The 21,146-nt window shown below is 34.0% G+C and overlaps 1 protein-coding gene across 3 annotated transcripts in view; it reads right to left on the bottom strand.

The window, feature by feature from the left end:
- The window catches only part of LOC149084919 (gamma-aminobutyric acid receptor subunit alpha-2-like), a 97,047-nt gene that overhangs the window by 38,881 nt on the left and 37,020 nt on the right, over positions 1 to 21,146 (bottom strand). Inside the window, exon 1 of one of the 3 annotated variants that reach the window (XM_089232656.1) lies at positions 16,564 to 17,378. The exons of the other annotated variants lie outside the window; for them this stretch is intronic. Within the exon in view, the coding sequence (XP_089088782.1) occupies positions 16,564 to 16,706 (143 nt within the window). The 5' untranslated portion in view covers positions 16,707 to 17,378. Of the gene's footprint in view, positions 1 to 16,563; positions 17,379 to 21,146 lie in introns of those variants that run through there. 3 annotated transcript variants of the gene reach the window in all.

Genomic DNA, 21,146 nt, shown 5'->3' with positions numbered 1-21,146 from the left:
GGTAGAAGTCTTGAGCATGCATCAAGCATATGTCTGCTGTCATAATTATTGAACGGAAATAATGAATGCGTGAAAAAGTACGAGATTGTGTGTGTGTGTGGGGGGGGGGGGGCAAAAATTCGGGTGTTTTTTTGGCACCGATTTTTTAATAGTTAAATTCGTCACAATAACGTCACTGACAGTGGCTGTCGTTATTGTCAAGTCGAATTCTCTGTGGAATAGGAATCAAATAATCACTTTGGTAGGCTACTGGTTTCCCTGATCGTGCTGCTGTTACTAATAATCCGTTTATTATACTCACAAATACTAGATGTCATTTGAAATGATGCAAACTAGACCTTAATTGGACGGTTTTGCAGTGGAAAAATTTCTTATAGAATAATGGATCAAGATATACGACTTGAGTATGGACCTGGTGGGTGCTAGACAAACGGTATTTGCCATTGAATGAATGAATGAACCCCAGAATTTTGCCACTGGACTTGCCGAGATCTCTTCCACCCTAGCTTCGTGGCAGAGTCCGGAACACTTTATTTTGAGTCAAAAAATAAATAAACAACATGCAAAATTTTTACAACGTATTTTCCCCGGACAATTGGGTGCTGTCGTGATTAACAAATTTTGTGGTGATAACATACGAGATGGGATTGGGAGTTGGAGAAAAGTTTCGCGGTTTCGTTAAGAAGAATGAATGTGCATTTATTAGAATGAAGGTATATTTTAGAAGCAATTGGGGAGAGGGGGCCATGCCATTTCATCTGCAACCTTACACTTGTCATTTTATATATATAGGATGCAACAAACGAACAAAACGAGAATAATTAACACCTTGTTGGTGAGCAAATGGGTTTGATAGGTATTTACCACTATGTGTTATGTTAACAGTGAGACTTGGTTTGTGGTATACAGTTGCTTTTGGTTGTTTCTGCTTGGGCTGCTACTTTCAATTGATAGAGATGTAAACTGTTTCTTTTGAGTGTTGACTGAACTGTTAGTTTTACTCTTTATTTGGCATTGTCGATCTCAAGCAACGTGAGTTTCTTATATATTTTTTGAAATACAAGCATTGTATATTTTCATCTCGTTTCGCGCTTGATGCTTCTAAGCAACTCATAAATATTCGCTTTTTACTTTTATGAGCTGTTCATGAAAATTCCATAATTACCAGCAGAATACCGGCCTCAAAGATACATATCTCCTATTTCTTCACAAGACAAGCAAGAACGATTTTTAATCCTTGCATTTTAGAGGAGACATATTGTTGCACATTCCTCAACAATGATAGAAAAGGATTGGATTGGATTGGATTTTCAATTTATTGGCGCAAGGACCAATTTGGCCAAACTGCGCCAAAGCATGACATAAAAATAAGAAAAATGTCCTTTTGTCATGTCAAAAAACTAAAACATATAAAAAGGAACATGAAACGTAAAACAATGACATAAATTGTAAAAACTATAATTTGTCGTATAAACCAATGGCTTTGATGAATTTAAAAATGCGAGATGCATCGCTATTGTCAGATAAAATGTCACGAAGTGAAAGATGACTCTGACCAAAAGCGGTCGTAAACTGATGACGATGATGTGAACAAGTAAAAGCATGAACAATGGTCAATGGACTTTGACAATGAGGGCACTCTGGATGATAGAAAAGTAAGTTGGCAAACAATAAATGACATTTTTATAATATCTAATTCTACGTAAATCATAATGCAGCGTGCTCCCTGAAGTGCAACATCCCATATATTTTTAAATATTGACATTGAATGCTATTACATGACAAAAACATTAGAGTACCTCATTTGATTTTAATTTAACCCCTCAAAAATTTTTCTCCTCTGGATATTTCAATGCTTGCCAATTAAAGGGTTAATGGATGGAAATGTAAAACTCCTTCAATGGGAGACCAAGCGTAAAGTTTTCACGTTTGTCGTTTTTCACATTGTTTTGAAATAGGAGCGGGATAAAAATCACACATTTATTAAAATTTATGGGAGGACCTTCCCCGATGGGTAAATGCTGTGAAAAAAATTCTGACGTCGTTTTTGTTACAGTGAAATCTCGATATAATGATATTGTGTGGGGGGGGGGGGCAAGAAAAAATGTCGTTAACGAGGGATTATCGTTATATCGAGAGGTGATATTGCCATCATGCGCTACCAAATTTATGATGTTCTTGGCATTTCTTCTAAGTTGGTATTGTTAGTACCACCAGAAAATGCACTTGGAAAGATTCATTCGCAACAAAAATTGCAATTAATTAGTTAATTAATAAAATTCAGTTAAATGTTTTGCTCCCGTATAAAGACGTTTAATGCATTATACTTTTGTGTATTACTCAAGAAGTAGCTTCAAGGCAACTTCATGAACACTTTCAGCGGACACATTGCGCAAAACACTCATGTTATTGGACGCCCTCAGAAGAAGACAAGTGGTTAGGTATTTAGAAATATATTTAGAGTGATTTTTTTAGCGAAATATAATGAAATATTGTTGTAGAGATTTCAAAATCTCTACAACATAGTAAAGGATATCGTTGTGTCGGAGGTTGTAGGAGTTTATCATTAGACTATACGCAATTCCCAACAAGGATTGAAAGATTATTGTGTTGTAGAGGGATTTATCAAAATATCGATATACCAAGGTTTCGCTGTATATGATTGGCACCTTCGGAGGTGCCCGTTGAGACCTTTTCGGGCTACAGAGTATATGTACATGTAAACTGAAAAATATCCTGCTTGTAAAATTTTTAAATTAATTTTAGACTTGATTCAGCATCAAAATACACATTTCACGTGTCTATTGTATTTTATCAAATATAAATAGTCAGAACGTCCCTAATTTGTTTTTAATCAGAAATATGCATGAATATAATTTTTAGGAATAGTCGAAAGAATAAATATACCGAAGTGTCATTTGATGTTTAAAAAGAAAATAATACAAACACCGTGCCTTTATACCGAGTTTTTGTTTGTTTAATATTTAAAAATAATGAAACAAATATGAGAGAAAAAATGCAAAAAATGCATCAAGAATAAAAAATAAAAACACGTGAAAAATTAAACTCGAAAGAATGCGAAGTAATCTTCGTCAAAGTATTCAAAAACGCACAAGTTTTTAAAAGTAAGATCACCTTAGTGAAGGATTATAGTTGCTCGTGCGGTTTGAATGCAATATTAAGAGTAACTGGAGGTTGAAAAAGCGAAAAAAATGGAAATAATTTCTTTAAAAGTGTTTCACACATAACAGGAAGAAACACGTGCAAAGAAAATAGGACATGCTCTTATAATTTTTTTTTATTTGCGTTTAAGGGAAGTTTTACAAAACTATATCCTAGATATCTTGGTTTTATTTCTTTTCAGCACGGATTTAATTTTTCAAAGAAATGCGTTTCTTGTTCCTTTTAATCTGAAATAGCTGGAAAAAAATTGAGTATTTTGGTTGTTTGTGAATCCGGAATATAACTTATTGTTTATGGTATGCAAAGAAAAAAAGTTATTCATCGAAGTTTAAGCTATTAAAAAAACTTGGAAATTTTCCGTTTTTCTAGGCTTGAATGTGGAATCAAACGTCTCATCAATTTTCGCAATTTTTTTAAGTTATTCGTGGAAAAATAAAAAAAAATGCAAAAATATTTTTTTTATTACAATAAAGTGAATATTTTTAAGCCAAAGATAAGAACGATTTAATACACAGGATTTGTAGCTGTGCGATATAATTTGTATTTTAAGAAATTAGAGATTTTTAATTTTTTTAATGAATATTTTGCCTACATTTTACGAGATGAAAGCTTACCTTTTTTTCTCATTGTGTTATAGACAAGTTTTTAAGTGAATACGTTTTTTGTGCTTCGAATAGCATGGTAGGTACTGAGATATTTAAATTAGTGTCATCGGATTCGTCTTTAGAATATCTAACAGACTACACGATTGTCGTTTATTTTTGTTGCGAACCTCCCGAGATGTAACCCCGTAAATTAATTCCTTGTATTTGCCTTATACGGTGGTGATTTTTTGAGTAAAACAATTTCATTACGAAAGTGGGCCGAGAGTCTGGTGTCTAGGCCAGAAGTGGTATTAAAACCAGAATAACACTGTTGCATTTGCCCTGGAAATGCCTATCAGGCAGCATCATTAGCTTCTATCTGCGTTGCGAACCGTTCGAGATATAGCGTAAAAAACAATTTCGTTACGAAAGCGGCCAGCGAGCCTTATGCTCAGACCAAAAAAAGAATCAAACTCACAGTGATGTCATTAGATTTGTCTTAACAAGATATACCCGCAGACATCAAAAACACCGATATAATCTGAATACCTACTGAGATATGAGCGTTTAAATTATTTCGTTACACAACTTTTTGCTAATGCACCCTGCACCGTCAGATGATTTAAAACACGTATTCACGTCAAAATTACAGATTTTTTTTACCTATTTTGTAGTTTGGTAAGCACAGCATTATGTTTGGAGAAATATTTAAAAAAATATTTACTTGTATTATTCTTACGTAGTTTTCCTAAACTAGCTTCCATGAAACCAAAATTTGTACAATATATTTACCTATATTAAAAATTATTAGAATATACGTGCATAGCAGATTCATAAATTCGTGAAAAAAGTTCTGAACAGTTTCTCGAATTTTGGTTATTTTGGCTTTTACGGATAAAACGAAACAAAATATCAAAAAAGATGATTTATTGTTTTTTTAAAACAGTATTCTGACGATTGAGAAAATTTCTCGCTCAAGAAAATAAGTCTAAAAATAGGAAACTTTAACCCTATGAATTGGAAGGTACTAAACGTATTCCATTTTCTGAGTGAAATTAAAATAATAGCGAATGGGAAGAGGCGTTGTTTAATTTTAGCAATTTGTTCAGCCAAGATGTGATTTTTATTGTACTTTTCACGGTCATCTCATAGTAGTCTAAAGTTTTGGTTATTATGGACTAGAGAAATATTTCAACGAGGCTCATTTCTTTGATTTACGACTTGTAAAGAATTTTCAGAAATACTTGCTTTACTTACCTTTTGTACAAGTTTAAAGCCCAAACTGCCACAACAAGAAGCGGTATAAAACATTTTTACTCACGATGTCTTCCCAAATTGAATAAAAGTTAAATTTCTCAAAAAGCAACTACATTTAATAATACTTAAGACAACGGGCATAATGATATGAACACGTTTAAAAGTAAAACAGAGTTATAGATTAATATCAAGTTATATAAATGATCAGTTTTTTAACCGTAGTGAAGAGATTCCATTAAAAATATGAACTGCTTGCTAAAGTTTTAAACTGCATTGTGATGAATGTATCCTACCTTGGAATGACTCATAAGGCACTGCGATAATTTAAAACAAAATCTTACCTTTGGTGTTTCTTTCTACCTTACCTTACAGCATTTCATTTTAGAGTCTAATTTGTGTTTTCAGATGAACCACAAGGGAATAATTTTAGTAGAAAAATCTATGAAATTCCAAAGTACAGTCTTTAAACTTTTAAGCGAAAATTGTTTTCTTTTAAAAGATTTTTCTATTACCCGTAACAACGTACCGTAATCCGGGGCTGCTTTAAACCTAGAGAGGTAACTTAGCACCAATCTCCTAAAAGAAGATTCACCGAAGCCTAGCGTCTATTATAATGAAAATGTTTAAATGGTTTTGTATTTGAGTAAGGGATGTATCCGCTATTTTGGATATCATTTGCTAAACATATCTGTGCTTGTTGATTTCACCTGGAATTTTTGTGAAGAAAAAGGTGAATTTTGTTGTCAAATAAATGACATAATTATAAATGTAGAGAAATGTATTGTCTTTTTAAACCATAACTTTAAAGTTTTAATTCACTGTTCATTTATCATTATATGCTGGATAATTATTTGATGGTAATGGCAAATGGTAAATCCCAGCAGAACTGGGACTACTTCCATCTCCCAAAAAGTCGCGTAAAACAACCTCAAAGTAGTTTTCTTTAATTTCTTTTTTGGCTCAATTCAGCTCAGTATCAATTTTATTACGTTCAAAATGAGTATTGCTTTTCTCTTGGTAAAGTACAGGGTGTTTCATAATTCGTTCACATCATAGTTTATGATTTTTTTTTTCTCTAATGAATATGAACTATTTAATAGAAAATAACAGATTATATAAACTTATTAAACGTAATTGAAATATTACCTTTAATAAAAAATTAAAAAGCTTAGAATTTACAATAAATGTTGAAAATATTGGCCTTTTTAACAGACACATAGGCACATTTTTTTTCATGAGATTGCCCGAGACTTTACAAAATCTGCAAGAATTAATTTCTGATATTGCGTTAATGATGTTAGTCTCGAGTTCATCAATTGTACGTGGATCATTGCAATATGCTGTAATTTTAAGATAGCCCGAAATTTTGATAGGCCTGCTGGTCCACTAAGAACCCTCCTACTCATACATATAGGCTATATACATACACTAAAAAAATGAATTGTGTTTGGTATGCTATATCGCGCCGTTTGGTTGTGGGCACATTTTTTTCGATTTCATTGGTGATGCCAAAGTCTACACAAACATTATTACTCTATTCATTTCACTATTGAACAGTGATGAATGGTACTACTGATCTCAACAGTGTAGTGCCACACATGTCAAAAAAGTATCCGTGTTTTAAATTAATCTTTTGTCCATCGTATCATTACGCGCGGACTTAGACTGCCTCTTTCACCGGACTTTTTTCTTCGGGGCTATCTAAAAAATATCGCATACCGCAATAATCCATCCACATACGATAAATGAACTCAAGACTAACATCATTAATGCAATATCAGGCGTTAATTCTCACAGATTTTATAAAGTCTCGAGCAATATGGCAATATGGTAAAAAAAAAAATGTGTGCATATGTGCCTGCAAAAAAGGCCAAAACTTCCAACATTTATTGTAAATTCTTTGTTTTATCTTGAACTCTCTTATTCTAGGTATTGTTTCAATTCATACGTTAAATCTATTATTTTCGGTTAAATAGACATATATTCATTAAAAAAAACATTCATAAACTATGATGTACGCGAATTTCGTTAAAAAGAAAACTTCATTCAAATTATTTGATTTTTTTACATGTTAAATAGATGGATTGCATTTGTTCAAAACATTGTATTGCTAAGAAATAATATATAAGATGGTGTGAAAGTAACCACTCCAATGTTACTTTGAACCAATTTTAAGAAATTCATAAAAATTTAAAAATAATTGTGATCGCTTTTATAACACCCAAACCTATTCTCACATTATCTTAAAATACATCGGCATCATTTTCAAAAATCATTTTACATGTTTGCTATGCCTAGCATGAGATTTTCCTAATAAACGCTCAAAACGGTGCAAAGTAGTCCAGCGTTGCGGTAAATAATTTTTTGTAACACAAGCGCCTTAGATATTTAGACGACTGTATTATTTTGTTGTGCTTCAATCATGTTTTCGCAAAGGGTTAATTAAACGGATAGTTTTCACCATTTCTATCTCATTCACTTACAAAGCCTAGTTGATGTAAATCTCACTAGCCAGCTGCAATTAAGAACATGATGTCTTAAATTTTCATCCCCTCATTCAATTACAATGATTCTTACACAATTTACAAAAGACGAGAAACTGGGTGAATGATTGGTTGTCAAATATTTGCCCTATACTGTCAGAACGGAGCAGTTAATCAGTTTGCTTGGAGATTTACATTCCCCTCTTTCTCAGTCGAAAGTCAAGCGCAAGGAGCATCGCATCGTCTATTTATTCGAAACGTCTGTGAGATAATTTCGACTTGCGATGGATATAATTATTTCATATACGGCAACAACAATCTGCATATGAATAAAATGTCTCGCCGTGACCAAGTTGCTACAAGTAGTAGTTGCGGAACTGTTCTGTTCGTCATTCTGCTTATTAAGCGGATAATTATTCACCGAAGCTTTACACAGGATACGTTATTGTGCGTAAATAATTCAGTTAATTTATTTTGGGAGCTAAAATACCCATCAACGTGGGTTGTTGTTCATTCATATGTGATTTCACTTGCAAAGGATTACGAGTATCGCGGATAAATCGCTGGAAATTTTATACATGTATGCAAAGGCCACAACAAGCAAATTGTACATCGAGGTGGCTGAAAAAAGGATGTGAAAAAAATATGGATGTAAAATATAACCAAAATACAGCAACCTAATATAAAAGCATGTATCACTAATAAAAATAATAATAATTAATATATAACACACACTGCCCATAAAAAGATTATGGTTGTCTTATCTAAATAAGCTTCTCGATTTTTCCTATTATGTCTTTCGTATTTCTTTTTCAACGTATAAATTGTGCTAGAATTCACGACCCCCCGCAGGTATGGTTATTTGTTAATAACCCTTTAGAGAAAAACTACCTGTGACAATACAACCTGGAATAGTCCCTTTGTCGAAGCAGTTGATTGACGGTGCATTAATAACATCCCGTAGAAAATTTCAAACAGTTCGATCATATACAAATACAACGCCACAACAGGCAAAATCCCAACGATGTGGCTGAGAAACTGATGCCCATAACAAATATGGATGTCATATATTTCAAAAATATAGCAACCCAATTAAAAATGCAATTACAAAACAATATATACACATGATAAAATATTATACAATGCCCATAAAGAATACTTATGGTTGTCTGATTCTAAGTATGGATAGCTTCCCGATTTACCCCAACATGTTTATCGTATTTCTTTTTAGACGTGTCAATTGTGTTACAATTGCCCCAACACACCTGCGTTTTGCAATCCTTCAATGTGAACATATTCAAAAAATTAAGTCTTTCTTCATAGCTCAAGCCTTGTGTGTCAACAAAAGAACGCGTAGCTCTTCTCTGCACCCTTTCAATCAAGTTTATGTCCCTCTGCAGGTATGGTCTCCAAATCCTTACAGCTTACTCTAGTCCAGGACGAACCAAGCCTCGGAAAAACAGAAGAATGACTTTAAGAGAACGCGAAGAAACCTTTTTGAAAATCAAACCACGCATTCTATTCGCTTTTTTGACCACCGCTGAACAATGTTCAGAAAACCTAAGCCGCTCGTCAACGAGAATTCCCAAATCGGTGACCCTAGTTGCATCCGGGATATTAATATAATTCAACTATTAAGTTAAACGTGGGTTGTTCGAACCAAAGTGAGTGACCATGCACTTAGATCATTACCATTAATCAATACTGAAGTTCATGCTCCATTCATTAGCCCATGCTATAAAATGTAAGAATCGCAAAATACACTCCATGCAAAAAAATTTGTTTCTATTCCATTCATATATTTTAGTATTTTATTCATGCTTTACGTTTTTAATTTTTCAGCGGGTACATTGAAATTTAAATTTATTAAACACAAACACATCATAGTTAACACAGATACAAAACACATATTGCACTCTAAATACAGTATTATACCCTTTAGGGAGTTGCTCCAGACCAACTTAAACAAGATTGCAGCATGGGCAAATGAATGGGGCATGACGTTTAGCGTAGATAAGTGCATGGTCGCTCATTTTGGTTCGAACAACCCATGGTTATCTTACGAGTTGAATGGTGTCACTATCCCGGATGCATCTAGAGTCACCGATTTGGGAATTCTCATTGACGAGCGACTTAAGTTTTCTGAACATTGTTCAGCGGTTGTCAAAAAAGCGAATAGAATGCTTGGTCTCATTTTCAAAAAGGTCTCTTCGCGTTCTCCTAAAGTCATTCTTCCGCTTTTCCGAAGCTGAGTTCGTCCTGGACTGGAGTATGCTGTAAGGTTTTCGAGACCATATCTACAGAGGGACATAGACTTGATTGAAGGGGTGCAGAGAAGAGCTACGCGTGTCCTTATTGGCACACAGGGCTTGAGTTATGAAGAGAGACTTCATTTTTTGAATATGTTTACATTGAATGAACGCAGGTGTCGGGGAGATATGATCGAAGTGTTCAAAATTTTCTACCGTATGGGTAGGATGAACCATTATTTATTAATTCAATCAACTGCTTTTACAAGGGGACACCAGTATCGATTGGTGAGGGACAATGCAAGGTTATGGTGTCGCAGGGAATTTTTCTCTAATAGGGTTGTTAATAAATGGAATAGCTTACCCCCGGAGGTAGTAAATTGTAACACAATTGACACGTTTAAAAAGAAATACGATAAACATGTTGGGGTAAATCGAGAAACTATCCATTCTTAGAATAAGACAACCATAAGTATTCTTTATGGGCATTGTATAATATTTTATCATGTGTATATATTGTTTATAATTTGTGTTAATTGCATTTTTAATGGGGTTGCTGTATTTTTGAAACGTATGACATCCATATTTTTATGGGCATCTTTTTATCAGCCACCTCGTTGGGCATTTTGCCTGTTGTGGCGTTGTATTTGTATTTATTTGTATTTAAATTGTTATATACTTTAGGTGCAATGTATAAAAATTGTTTTTGAGTTATGGTTTTATTCGGTTTTACAACTAACTTCATATTGGATTCCAGTTTGTCTGACTGTTTTATTTTGAACCGCAGGGTTTTTCTGAATAAATAATAACATGTAAAGGTAAAAAGTTTTTGAATATTAAATCTATAATTCTTATATTGCAGTCTTGGATTATGGAGATTTTGTTGGAATATATTATTAATTACTTTCTGAAAGACATTTTTGACCATGCCGGTATTGGAGTCATAGTCCCCACCCCAAACTGTAATAGCATATTGTATAATTGGCAGAACCCAAGCCAAAATGTACTAATAATGAGTAAGCCAATTTGCTAATCAGATGGCCAATATGCATATGGCCATCTGGTTGGCCTTTGTCATTCACGAGCTATTAGTTGATTGTTGACGCCGTCCATGTACGGTGCCTTTCAATATGTACGCTCCAAGGTTGAAATATTCTATCTGCTTCCATAGCTTAGATGGTAGAGCACTCGTCCGGCAAGCGAGAGACCGGGATTCGAGTCCCCGTGGGGGCAGTGATGAATTTTCTTCCTTGTAATCTTCATCTCCATAAATAACCAGTCTTTCGATGAATCTTGTATTGACAAGTGGAGAGGACGTTTCTATATGTACCAGTATTGTTCGAAGAAATATTAGGGAAATAATATTTTCCAATGAGTAGATTCTGATATTGATGAATTTCAGTTTATTACTTATTGCCATTGTTTGGGATTTCCATATAAGGTTTTTATCAATAGTAATACCTAAATAGTTAAATTCATTGGTTTCTGATACCTGTTCCAGTTACAACAGTCTTTCAGGCAATCTTTTATATGATATCGGTTTTTGATAGGCTCTATGTTGTTATTAGAGTATAATTGGAAATAAATAAATTCAGTTTTTTTCAAGATTCAGGGTTAGCTTATTATATTTGAACCAATTTGAAATCATCAAGATATCACATTAAGCTTTATTTTTCAGAGTTGATTGGTATTGATCTGACATAACTATTGCTGTATCATCGGCGTAACTTATTATGTTCTCATTTAATTGCAAATATCGAATATCGTTTACATAAATGAGACAAAATAGGGCTGCATACAGATCTTTTTGAGGAACCCCACAAATAATTTTCCTTAAATGAACCGGTGTGATTATCAATTTTAATTGCTTGTTTTCTGAGTCAGAATTTTTAAACTAATTATAAGCAATTCCCCTATAATTCCGGATATATATATATTTTTTTCTAATAGTATACTATGATTGACATTCATCTATATTTTGTTTCGAACTTTGAAACGAATAAGTCCCCCCCCAAAAATATTCAAATATCATCGAGAGCCGAAAATGAACGATCGACTTATGTGAAATTCATTAATACAAATATATAATTGCGAATGCTGAAAATGGCTCCATGTTGAGAACACTAGAGAAAAAATGAATTTCTCATGCATTATTTGAGGCACGTAACTGTGTTTACGAGTAGAAACATATGCGGAATAACATTATTTTGGAGCTGGAGATGGTAATTAACAGAAGTTAGAAGCTGTTGTTTTGCTACCGAGAACCTCGTGGGAATACGTTGTTCTTTTCAACTTATACATTTAGCAATATATGCGAGTTATTATACAGATGCTAAAAAAAGAGTTTTCGCAGATTGTACACGGTATCAAAGGATTAATGTAGTTGTTTAAAAAAAGGCAAAGATTTATGAATTGGATTTAAGTTATATTATTATGATTATACAGTATGAAATCCGCACTCATACAGTGGTGGAAAGAACGTTAAGGTGAAATGACGTTGAGGGTACCCCATTTGATTAACATAACCCCTGAAAATTCTTCTCTCCTGGATATTTCTATGCTTGCCAACTAAAGGGTCAAGATGGGACAAGGAAAATGAAATTCCCGATTTCATGTGAAGTGAATCCACACTTCTCTGTCTCTCTTTCTAAACAATGATTATGCAGCACACGCCTCTTGATGTGATCACATCGGCATTCGACGTTTCCGAAAAAAAAAACCGATTAATATCCGAAAAGAAGAACCGATTGTAAATACGATGGCTATGCATCCTGTTTGGTCGAACGAGATAACTCCGTTTTCCTTTCCAACATAACTGTTTTAACAATGTTAAATCTTTACGAAGGTTTTTAACAGCTGGCTGATGCAAAGATGAATATATTACAAAAAGGAAATTCAACTGCCCTTACGGGGAATCTAACGCACGTCCTCTTACTCAGCAAGTGAGAGGACGTGCGTTTGATTCCCTGCAAAGGGCAGTTGAATTTTTTCTCTCTTTCCTAAACTCATCTTCTCATCAGACAGCTGTAAAAAAATCTTCGTAACGATAGCGAGGAGTGACATCATCCTCGGATGTTAAATCTTGCTTCTTTTTTTCAATTATTTTCTAAAACAGGATTTTTGTCACTTCAAGCTGAAACCCTTCTTCTTTTAATTGAGAAATTGTGAGTAGTTGGATGTGAACTGCCTAATGTAATTACGATACGATGACGTACAGTACGTTCATAGAAAAATAAGACTAAATTTATTCTTTGTCTAAAGGGTCCTTTCCATAGTTTCCCGGCAAAAATAAAAAAAATAATAAAACAAATAAAATATTTCTTCCGATGAACTGTGAATGTGGTCAGTTGAAAGAAACTGGCTACGAACTGAAGAAAGGATTTTTTTTTTTCCTTTCACACATGCGTTCACTAATAGTAAAAAAATTGCAAACGAAGCGCTACACGTACTTGAATCATAGCGGCCTGATCAGGACATTGTGAATCTGAGTACGGAAATTTTTGTAAATAAGGGAGCCTATTGATCTACGTAGTGTTGAATATTGATAACGATAATTTATAGAGGAAAATGAGTTTTTGATTCAATCTTCAGACTTCAAAACATGCAAAAACAAAAACTTTCGACGATAATAAAATTTATAACATCGACCGAAGTCGTAACAATACACGAATTTTTTCCCATGTTACGGTAATGGTCCGTTCCGTATTTTGCAAGAGTGATAACACCACTCGAATAAGTAGTGTGTGTGTGTGTGTGTGTGTGTGTGTGTGTGTGTGTATATATATATATATACACACACACACACACTATATATTGTCCGATGTGTCATAATTTTTGCCTTGTTCCATCTTAAAAAAACTTAAACTTCACGCAAAACGACCACAACGAACGATTTGTGAATCTCAAATATGATTCTAAGAGATCTATAATTGAGGAGATTATTTTCAAAAGGTAACATTTCCACTTTTTTTCGAAATGCACTTTTTAGCAGTTTATGAATCTTTGGGATACGCTCTGCCAGATTATGCTACCGAGATTATTCAAACGGGAATATTTTTAGTATAAATTGCAATGTTAAGTTAGCCGTTTCTATCAAAAGGGGGAACATATCCACCTTTTTCATACACGTCGATATTTTTCATTTCTCGATAACGGACACCAATTTTGTTCGCTAACCAGGAGTGTCCGTTAATGGATACTAAGTTCATTCCGTCGATGTAATTCAAAATTGCGTCCGTCAGTGGAGTTGTTCGCTAAAGGGAGTGTCCATTATTTATTTATTTAAAACAAAGCAACAGGCTGAAACCCAATTAAAACTTGCAGTAAAAGTAAAAATTAGCACAGAATACGAATAAATAATAATAAAAAAATTTCACAAAATACAAAAACTCTACACAAAGATATATACAACTCGATAACAATAAAAATCTTCAGAAGTCAGTAACAGACGAATGAAAAATATCCAGATGTCGAGGAAGCTCATTATAAAATTCGGAAAATCCGTTTACAGCACAGTATTTGTCAATATTAGTATAGAATGACTTGACGGCAAATAAGCAGTTCGATCTTGTATTGAGACACTTAATATTAAAACACAGTTCGTTGAGAATGGATATGCAATAAATATGTTTGCAATAAATATGTTGTATAAATTGTTTTTTTTCAACAGTTTCTTGAAAAAAAAATTGAGCACGTAATCTCTGCGTTTTTGTAAACTAGTGACATTGAAACTGTTGCATAGTTGAGGGGAAGATAAAATATTGTTATAAGGACCATGTTTTTTGAAATATAAATACCTTAGAAAATAGTTTTGAATAATTCAAAAATCATTATATGGCAAGCCTGAAATGGATTATGGAAGGTTCCACTATAAAGTGATCGTGTTTCTTATGTTAATGACCAGAGGACAGTAAGAGTATCTTCTTAGGCTAGTAAAAACCTTCTGAAATCATCATCATGTGACGTAGGAATTTTCAATTTTTCAGACTTTGACCAGCTAAAAATTTTAATGAAAGGTTACATTTTTACACTAATTTTCTCTCAAAACGGAAAATTCAAATGTGGGTAACTCCGTTGAATGCTGATCAAAAGACAGAATATTTGAGTATTTTTCTACCATTCCTACATGCTACCTGACTATTTTCTACTTTTGAGAAACTTCTGCTATGAACTTAGCAAAAGTGGAAATGTTTTCGTTTGTTCTTTCGAAAATGAGCTCCTCAGTTGGAAAAATTTTTTTAATAAACTGATTGTGAATTTCCGAATGTTTATTTCCAGATATAATTTCTAATCAATCCCTTAATTCTAATTTATCCCTTCTGAAAATATTTATGGAAAGAAAAATTTAGTTTATTTGAAAAAAATCGTCTTTCTCACCTGTTCTTAAAGTTCTTTCCACTACTGTACTCGTCATTAAATTTCTTGAATCACTTGAACAACTGGGTTATTAGAGTACCGCATCTCATCTAATAGGTTTGGGTTCAAACCCCGGTTTGCGTATGCCTGAAGAGACCTCATACCTTTTAACACGAGGCTATGCTATTTAACATAAGCTATGCTCCAATACAGTTACCATTGAAAAATTTATTTTACCATTGCTGTGTATTACAAATTAATATAGATATTTAGTAACAGAATGTATTGCATATTTCTAATAATTATTTTTATAGAAATTATCAAATGATGGTGCACGATAAAATACCATGGTTGGATAAAAACTGATTCAAAATGAAGAAAACTGCTCAGATCACACAAATGTAGTAAAATATTGAAATATATATCATTAAAACTAAATATAATCTAAAAATAAAGTTCAAAATTCAAATTTTAAAATATTACACTTTTTTCATAAATCAGACAGAAGAGGTCTTAAATATTTTGCCTCGTTTGATATGAACTGAAAAGTATACTTTATTCTGAAATAAACATTTTTTTCAACTATATTGATGACTATTTTATCGTGCGCACAAGAAGTTTTTTTCACATTTTTTCTCAGTTTGAGAATTCACGAAAAGTAATTATTAGAGATAGCCGAAAATTGTGTTTCCACAACATACAGCGTATAACAATCGAAAATATGTGTACCAAAATTGAAATAAAACCAAGGTAAAATAATATTTTTATTGATGTTTCTACTGGATCATATTTTAGGGCCTTTCGACCACGTTAAAAGTACGAGACTCCTTAGGCAAGAGAGTCGTGCAGAGAATCAGACCTAATTTTTAATTTTATTTCCGATTAACTAATATCAATAGGTATGATAATCGCCGCGATATAAAATATATATTCTTTATGAAGAGCGTGAGATTTCTAAAAAGAACTGTGTGTGGTTGACAGAATGATTTGAAAATTGGTAGGATAAATTTTTGATTTAGAAAAAATTACGAGTGAAGAATAATAGCAGAAATAACAAAAAAAGAGGTTTAAAAAACGTTATCATACAACTATCATGAAATATACGCACTGGTATTATGTATTTCGAACCTATAGGCGTGCATAAAGATACCATATCCTAAAATATACGATCATGATGGATTGGAAAAAATTCAAAAATTGTGCTAAACATTTTTTGAATGGAAAGACATAAATAATGATGCGATTAAGCAGTCGTAATTAGTTCCAAAACGTAAAAACGATTTCGCTACATTTTTCTAATATTTCAAGCTAAAAAAAATGAAACTAATTTCCTTAAATCAAATTTCCATTAATTATAACGTGGGATATATACTGTATATTTTCAATTATCAATAATGCTACTGCAATGTACTGAAAACTCATTCAATATTTGAAATTAAATTTTTGACTTACCTCAATTTATGAGTGCTTAAAAAACCTAAAAGAATGATGGTCCATGAAAAAGAAACATAAATAGGATGACATCGGAATATAATTTCTCGGAGAATAGCTGCTGTATTAATGCATGCGATAACGGCTAATGCGGATAGATTCATGGCAGCTATTTAGACTATAATCACTCAGAACGCATTCCTTTCGTGTGTATTTGTCGTTACTTTAAGTACAGTTTGGATCGCATCAACAGCCAGCAACGCGGATTAAAATACAATCCATTCAGATTAAGCATTTGGATGCGCAGATGATGCTTTCGGAATAAAATCACTGTTGATCGTTATAATATCACATCTCTCAACGCTCATACGATTAAACAAACATAAATTTCAGGGGTAAAAAAACATTTCCATCAATTTCTTTTTAAAATTCCGTATAAATACTCCTGTACTGTACATGACATCCAGTACAATACGCAATAACTTTTTTTTGTGTGTCTGTCACATAGCCACTTTCAAAATCACTTCTGATGATCTCGCTATTTTCACATACATATGTTTTCATCATTCATCTCTGGGATTTTTATTATCAATTATAGACTAGAATATAAAATGAAAATAATTTTTTTGTATGGCTGTAGAATAGTTGAATAAATCTCTAAAACTAGCCTCATTATATTCTATCCATAATTTTCTGTGTGAATGAGCATCGAATAAAATTTTGAGAAATTATTAAAATATTTTTTAGAAGGAAAAATGCTCATGCTGCATGCTGATGCAAACTAAAACCTATGGATGGAATCGTTTTGTAATGCCAGAAAACTCGCCGTGGCGTTGTTTTGAAATACCTGGCCGGTGTTGCTTGAACTGTTATGGACATAACTTACAATTCCCTCTCTTCTCGATGGTAAAACAGAGACAGCGCCACCTGTGAATAAGCCTGTCATTAAAAGAAAAAGTTCAGTTTTCTAACTTTAGTAGATATTCGTAGAGTGGAGCTGCTGCTGCTGCTGCTACAAAAAAAATGAATAAAATAAATTGATAGCTATTATTGAGATTTTTCTCGTTTCTGCGGAAAATAACTGACTCGGAAAATCTTCCTAATCATACATTACCGATAATAGAAAAAATTAAAAGATATGCTACAGTATATAAAACGTTAATTTTTTGTGAAAAACATCTGGGATGATCCAATTGGAATATTCGCTAATTTTGATAAATAACCTGACTAATGGGTTTCAAAATATTCTGTAAAAATGCAAACAAGTTCAAGTGAATTTGATATTATGAGCCTGATTATTTAACTAGAGAAATAAATGTAAAAAGGATTAGATACCGCGGAGAAAATAATATGTTAAATGTTGATTTGAATTTATTGCTTGTCTGTGTGTTACACGGGAATTAGTACCCAATATTGTCATTTAGATAATTTTCTTTTTCATGGCAAATAATGTGGCTTTTCTAGATGCATTGAAATTGAATGATCTTGTACAGAATTGATGCTGAATTAAAAACCATTGTAATTTGGGTATGCATTTATATATATTTTTGCTGGTTTTTTAAAGAAAGTATACATCGTGTACATAGCTCTCAAGAATTGATGAATTTGAAATTTACAATCTAATTTGTTTTTTGTTGAAATGCATATTTATTGAAAATTTATCATCTTATAGTATCACATAGCCCATAAAGTTTCTCTACCAAAGTTTATAAGATTAAGATGATGATGAAGGTTTCGGCTGAAACGAATGATTTTGTGACTTCACTTTAACTTTGTTAAAAGAAACAAGATGTCCCATAAATTAGTAAATAGTTTAAAATTCTTAAAAATTGAAGGAATTGGTACTCATTGCGGTTTGTGAAAAAGCTATTCTCATGAAGGGGGACATTTTGTATAGAAAGAAAAAGTTAATTCTCAAATTTTTGCCGCTAGAAAACTCTGCACAAAGCAAATAACTGGAAATGTGCAAGTCAGAGTCCTGTAAAATGCAGGGTATACGGTTTCCTATAAGTAGCTCTTACATGAGGTTCCATTGGTACATAGAACAAAATTGGGAAGTTTTTTTACTTCAGCCGCGAATCCCCGTTTGAAGCTTTACGAACGTTTCGGACGCAGAAGACTTTAAAGAAATGTTCACCATTAATTGGTAACCACCAATGGTAAAATCACCACTGATTTTCTTTCGTGCATTGCCCTCTATCAGCATTTCCTAGATCCCTAGATCCTAGCATTTCCTAGGCCGCTGTGGTGGTCGAGTGGTTATAGTGCCGGACTCGTGATGCGAGGATCCGGGTTCGAACCCCACAGTGGTGGTCGGCTGAAGTTGGTTTTCTGTGGTTCCCAACTTCAAGGCGCAAATGCGAGCCGATCTCCCCGTTAAAAAGTCTCGCCACAGAGAGCAACAGTCCTACAACGATAAATCATTCAACCATAACACTTCACTCATAGTTTGTAAAACTGGGGGCAGATGACAGCACTACGCATAACAAGCATTACACAGAAACAAAACTTTACGTCAGGTAGCACTACACGTACACGCACATTCCCGCATGTACCGATTCGTTGGTGGGGTTCCGCATGTGTGGGTAGCAGTAGTAGGTAGGGGCTCGGGATCCATGATGTTCTTAACTCAGCCACCTCGTTGGGCAATTTGCCTGTTGTGGCGTTGTATTTGTATTTGTATTTGTATAGAAGGCCTCCGCACGCTGCTCGTGACGTCAGCAAGTTGTCCATTTTCCCTGAAAATATTCAGGGTAAAAATTCTCTGCTCGTGCCAGTATCAGACCTCATTGGCTATGACAAGTATCATGGTTGACCGGAAAAGCAATGATCGGGCTCATAATCGGCAATTTCTATGCCCCACATTCGATCAATGCGGTATTTGTGAACAAACCAGGAAGATTTTACGGCAAAATAAGAAGAAACGAAATAGGATGCTGTGATTCAAAATATGGCAAACTTGCTAAGTAGTCTGAATGACATTATAAATGAACTTGACAACCCGTGCGGAGGCCTTCTATCTCTAGGAGCTGCCGTCTCTGTTCCCAAACATTATCCGTTTGCCCGCATTTAATGCTGTTTTTTTCCGACTTCCCTCCGTTTGTCGAATTTTAAATATCTCAGCTGATATTGCACGTAGAAACATGACTTTTTTTTAGTTGGCATCGGGAAAGACAGGGCAATAACTTTCTAACTGGCTTTTTGGGCACCCGGGAAGGGTAAAAAAAAGTTTTTATTTCATTTTAATAACTGTTCAACCTCTTTCACCACAAGCAACGTATCAGAGTACTACGCGTTACTTAGGTACTTTTTCTAATCGAAAGTATGCCTCTAGGATCGACGGTTCGCCACTAAAATCCCATACGCCCCGTTACCTATGCATCCTGTATATCGGTGTTTCGCAAAGTGGGCACTATCACTCCCTGGTGGGCGGCGGAATTATCCAGTGTGGAGATATAAGCTACGGGCATAACATAGGATCCTATGGGTACACTTGAGTTGGCACTTGAGAGGCGATGGAACACAATGTTTGGTGCTGTATATGCAGGGTGAATCTGACCTATTCTGCCAAGCGAAAGGGAATGTTAGATGAGCCCAAGTGACCAACCCTGTCGTATTACAAACCGTTTTCGAGTTATGATGGATAATTGATTATGGAAAAAAAAAACCAGAATTTGTGAAGTTTTTGAAAGACCTATACGCAAACTAAGTACACACATTTGGAAAAAGTAGAAAATCGCTATAAGAGGTGACACCAATTTCATCGAAATAACTGGCTTTTAATGGCTCATTACAAGCGCTGAATGATTGGCAAAGTTCAAAATCGAATTGTCAATAAAATTTTTAATTGCAATTCTGCAAACACCCTTCCGGTTCACCCAGTTAGAATCGGTCACATTTGCCAAAAACTTGTCCATTTCACCAACTTCCGAAAAAAAAAAAGAGTTTACAATAAACCACATCGGTTTTCTGGTTCAGGACAAATTTAGTCTATTGTTTGCAATGCATCACTGAAATCAGCGTTTGTCGAAGTAGATATTCACCAAAAATTTGAGAATTGGCGGATACAGATTTTAGTGACAATTTGATTTTGCACAAATGCACCTATAAAGTTACACTTACCTCTATCTACAGGATATCCGCATTTCATGAGAAGCTACAAGCTCTGAGTGATCGGTGAAGTAAAAAATAGAATTATATCGCCAAAACCAACTAGAATTTCTTCGACGAACGCAGATTTCAGTGATGTATTTGCAAACAAACGACTCAATTTCTCCTGAACCAGAAAACCGATATGATTTATTCTAGGCTCTTCCAATCTATTCTAGGTAGAATGGATAAGTGTTTGACAAATTTTGATCAATTTTCGCTAAATGGTTGTTTGCGGAATTGGCAGTTGAAAATTTTGTCGACAATTCGATTTCGAACTCCCCCAATCTTTCAGCGCTTGATGCTCGCCATTAAATCCAGACATTTCAATGAAAATGATGTGACCTTGACTTTTTTTTGCGCCTTCCAATTAAGTGCTTAGTTTGCATGTAGCCATCAAAGATAAATTGCCGCTGTGGTAGTCGAGTGGTCAGAGTGACGGACTTGCGTCGCAA

The sequence above is a fragment of the Pholcus phalangioides genome, unplaced genomic scaffold (assembly GCF_987345545.1).
Source record: "Pholcus phalangioides strain wild (caught in Gottingen) unplaced genomic scaffold, Ppha-v1.0 ptg000007l_1, whole genome shotgun sequence".
Classification (NCBI taxonomy): domain Eukaryota; kingdom Metazoa; phylum Arthropoda; class Arachnida; order Araneae; family Pholcidae; genus Pholcus; species Pholcus phalangioides.
The sequence above is the reverse complement of the archived record's forward strand: the minus strand, read 5'-3'. Positions and strand labels throughout refer to the sequence as shown.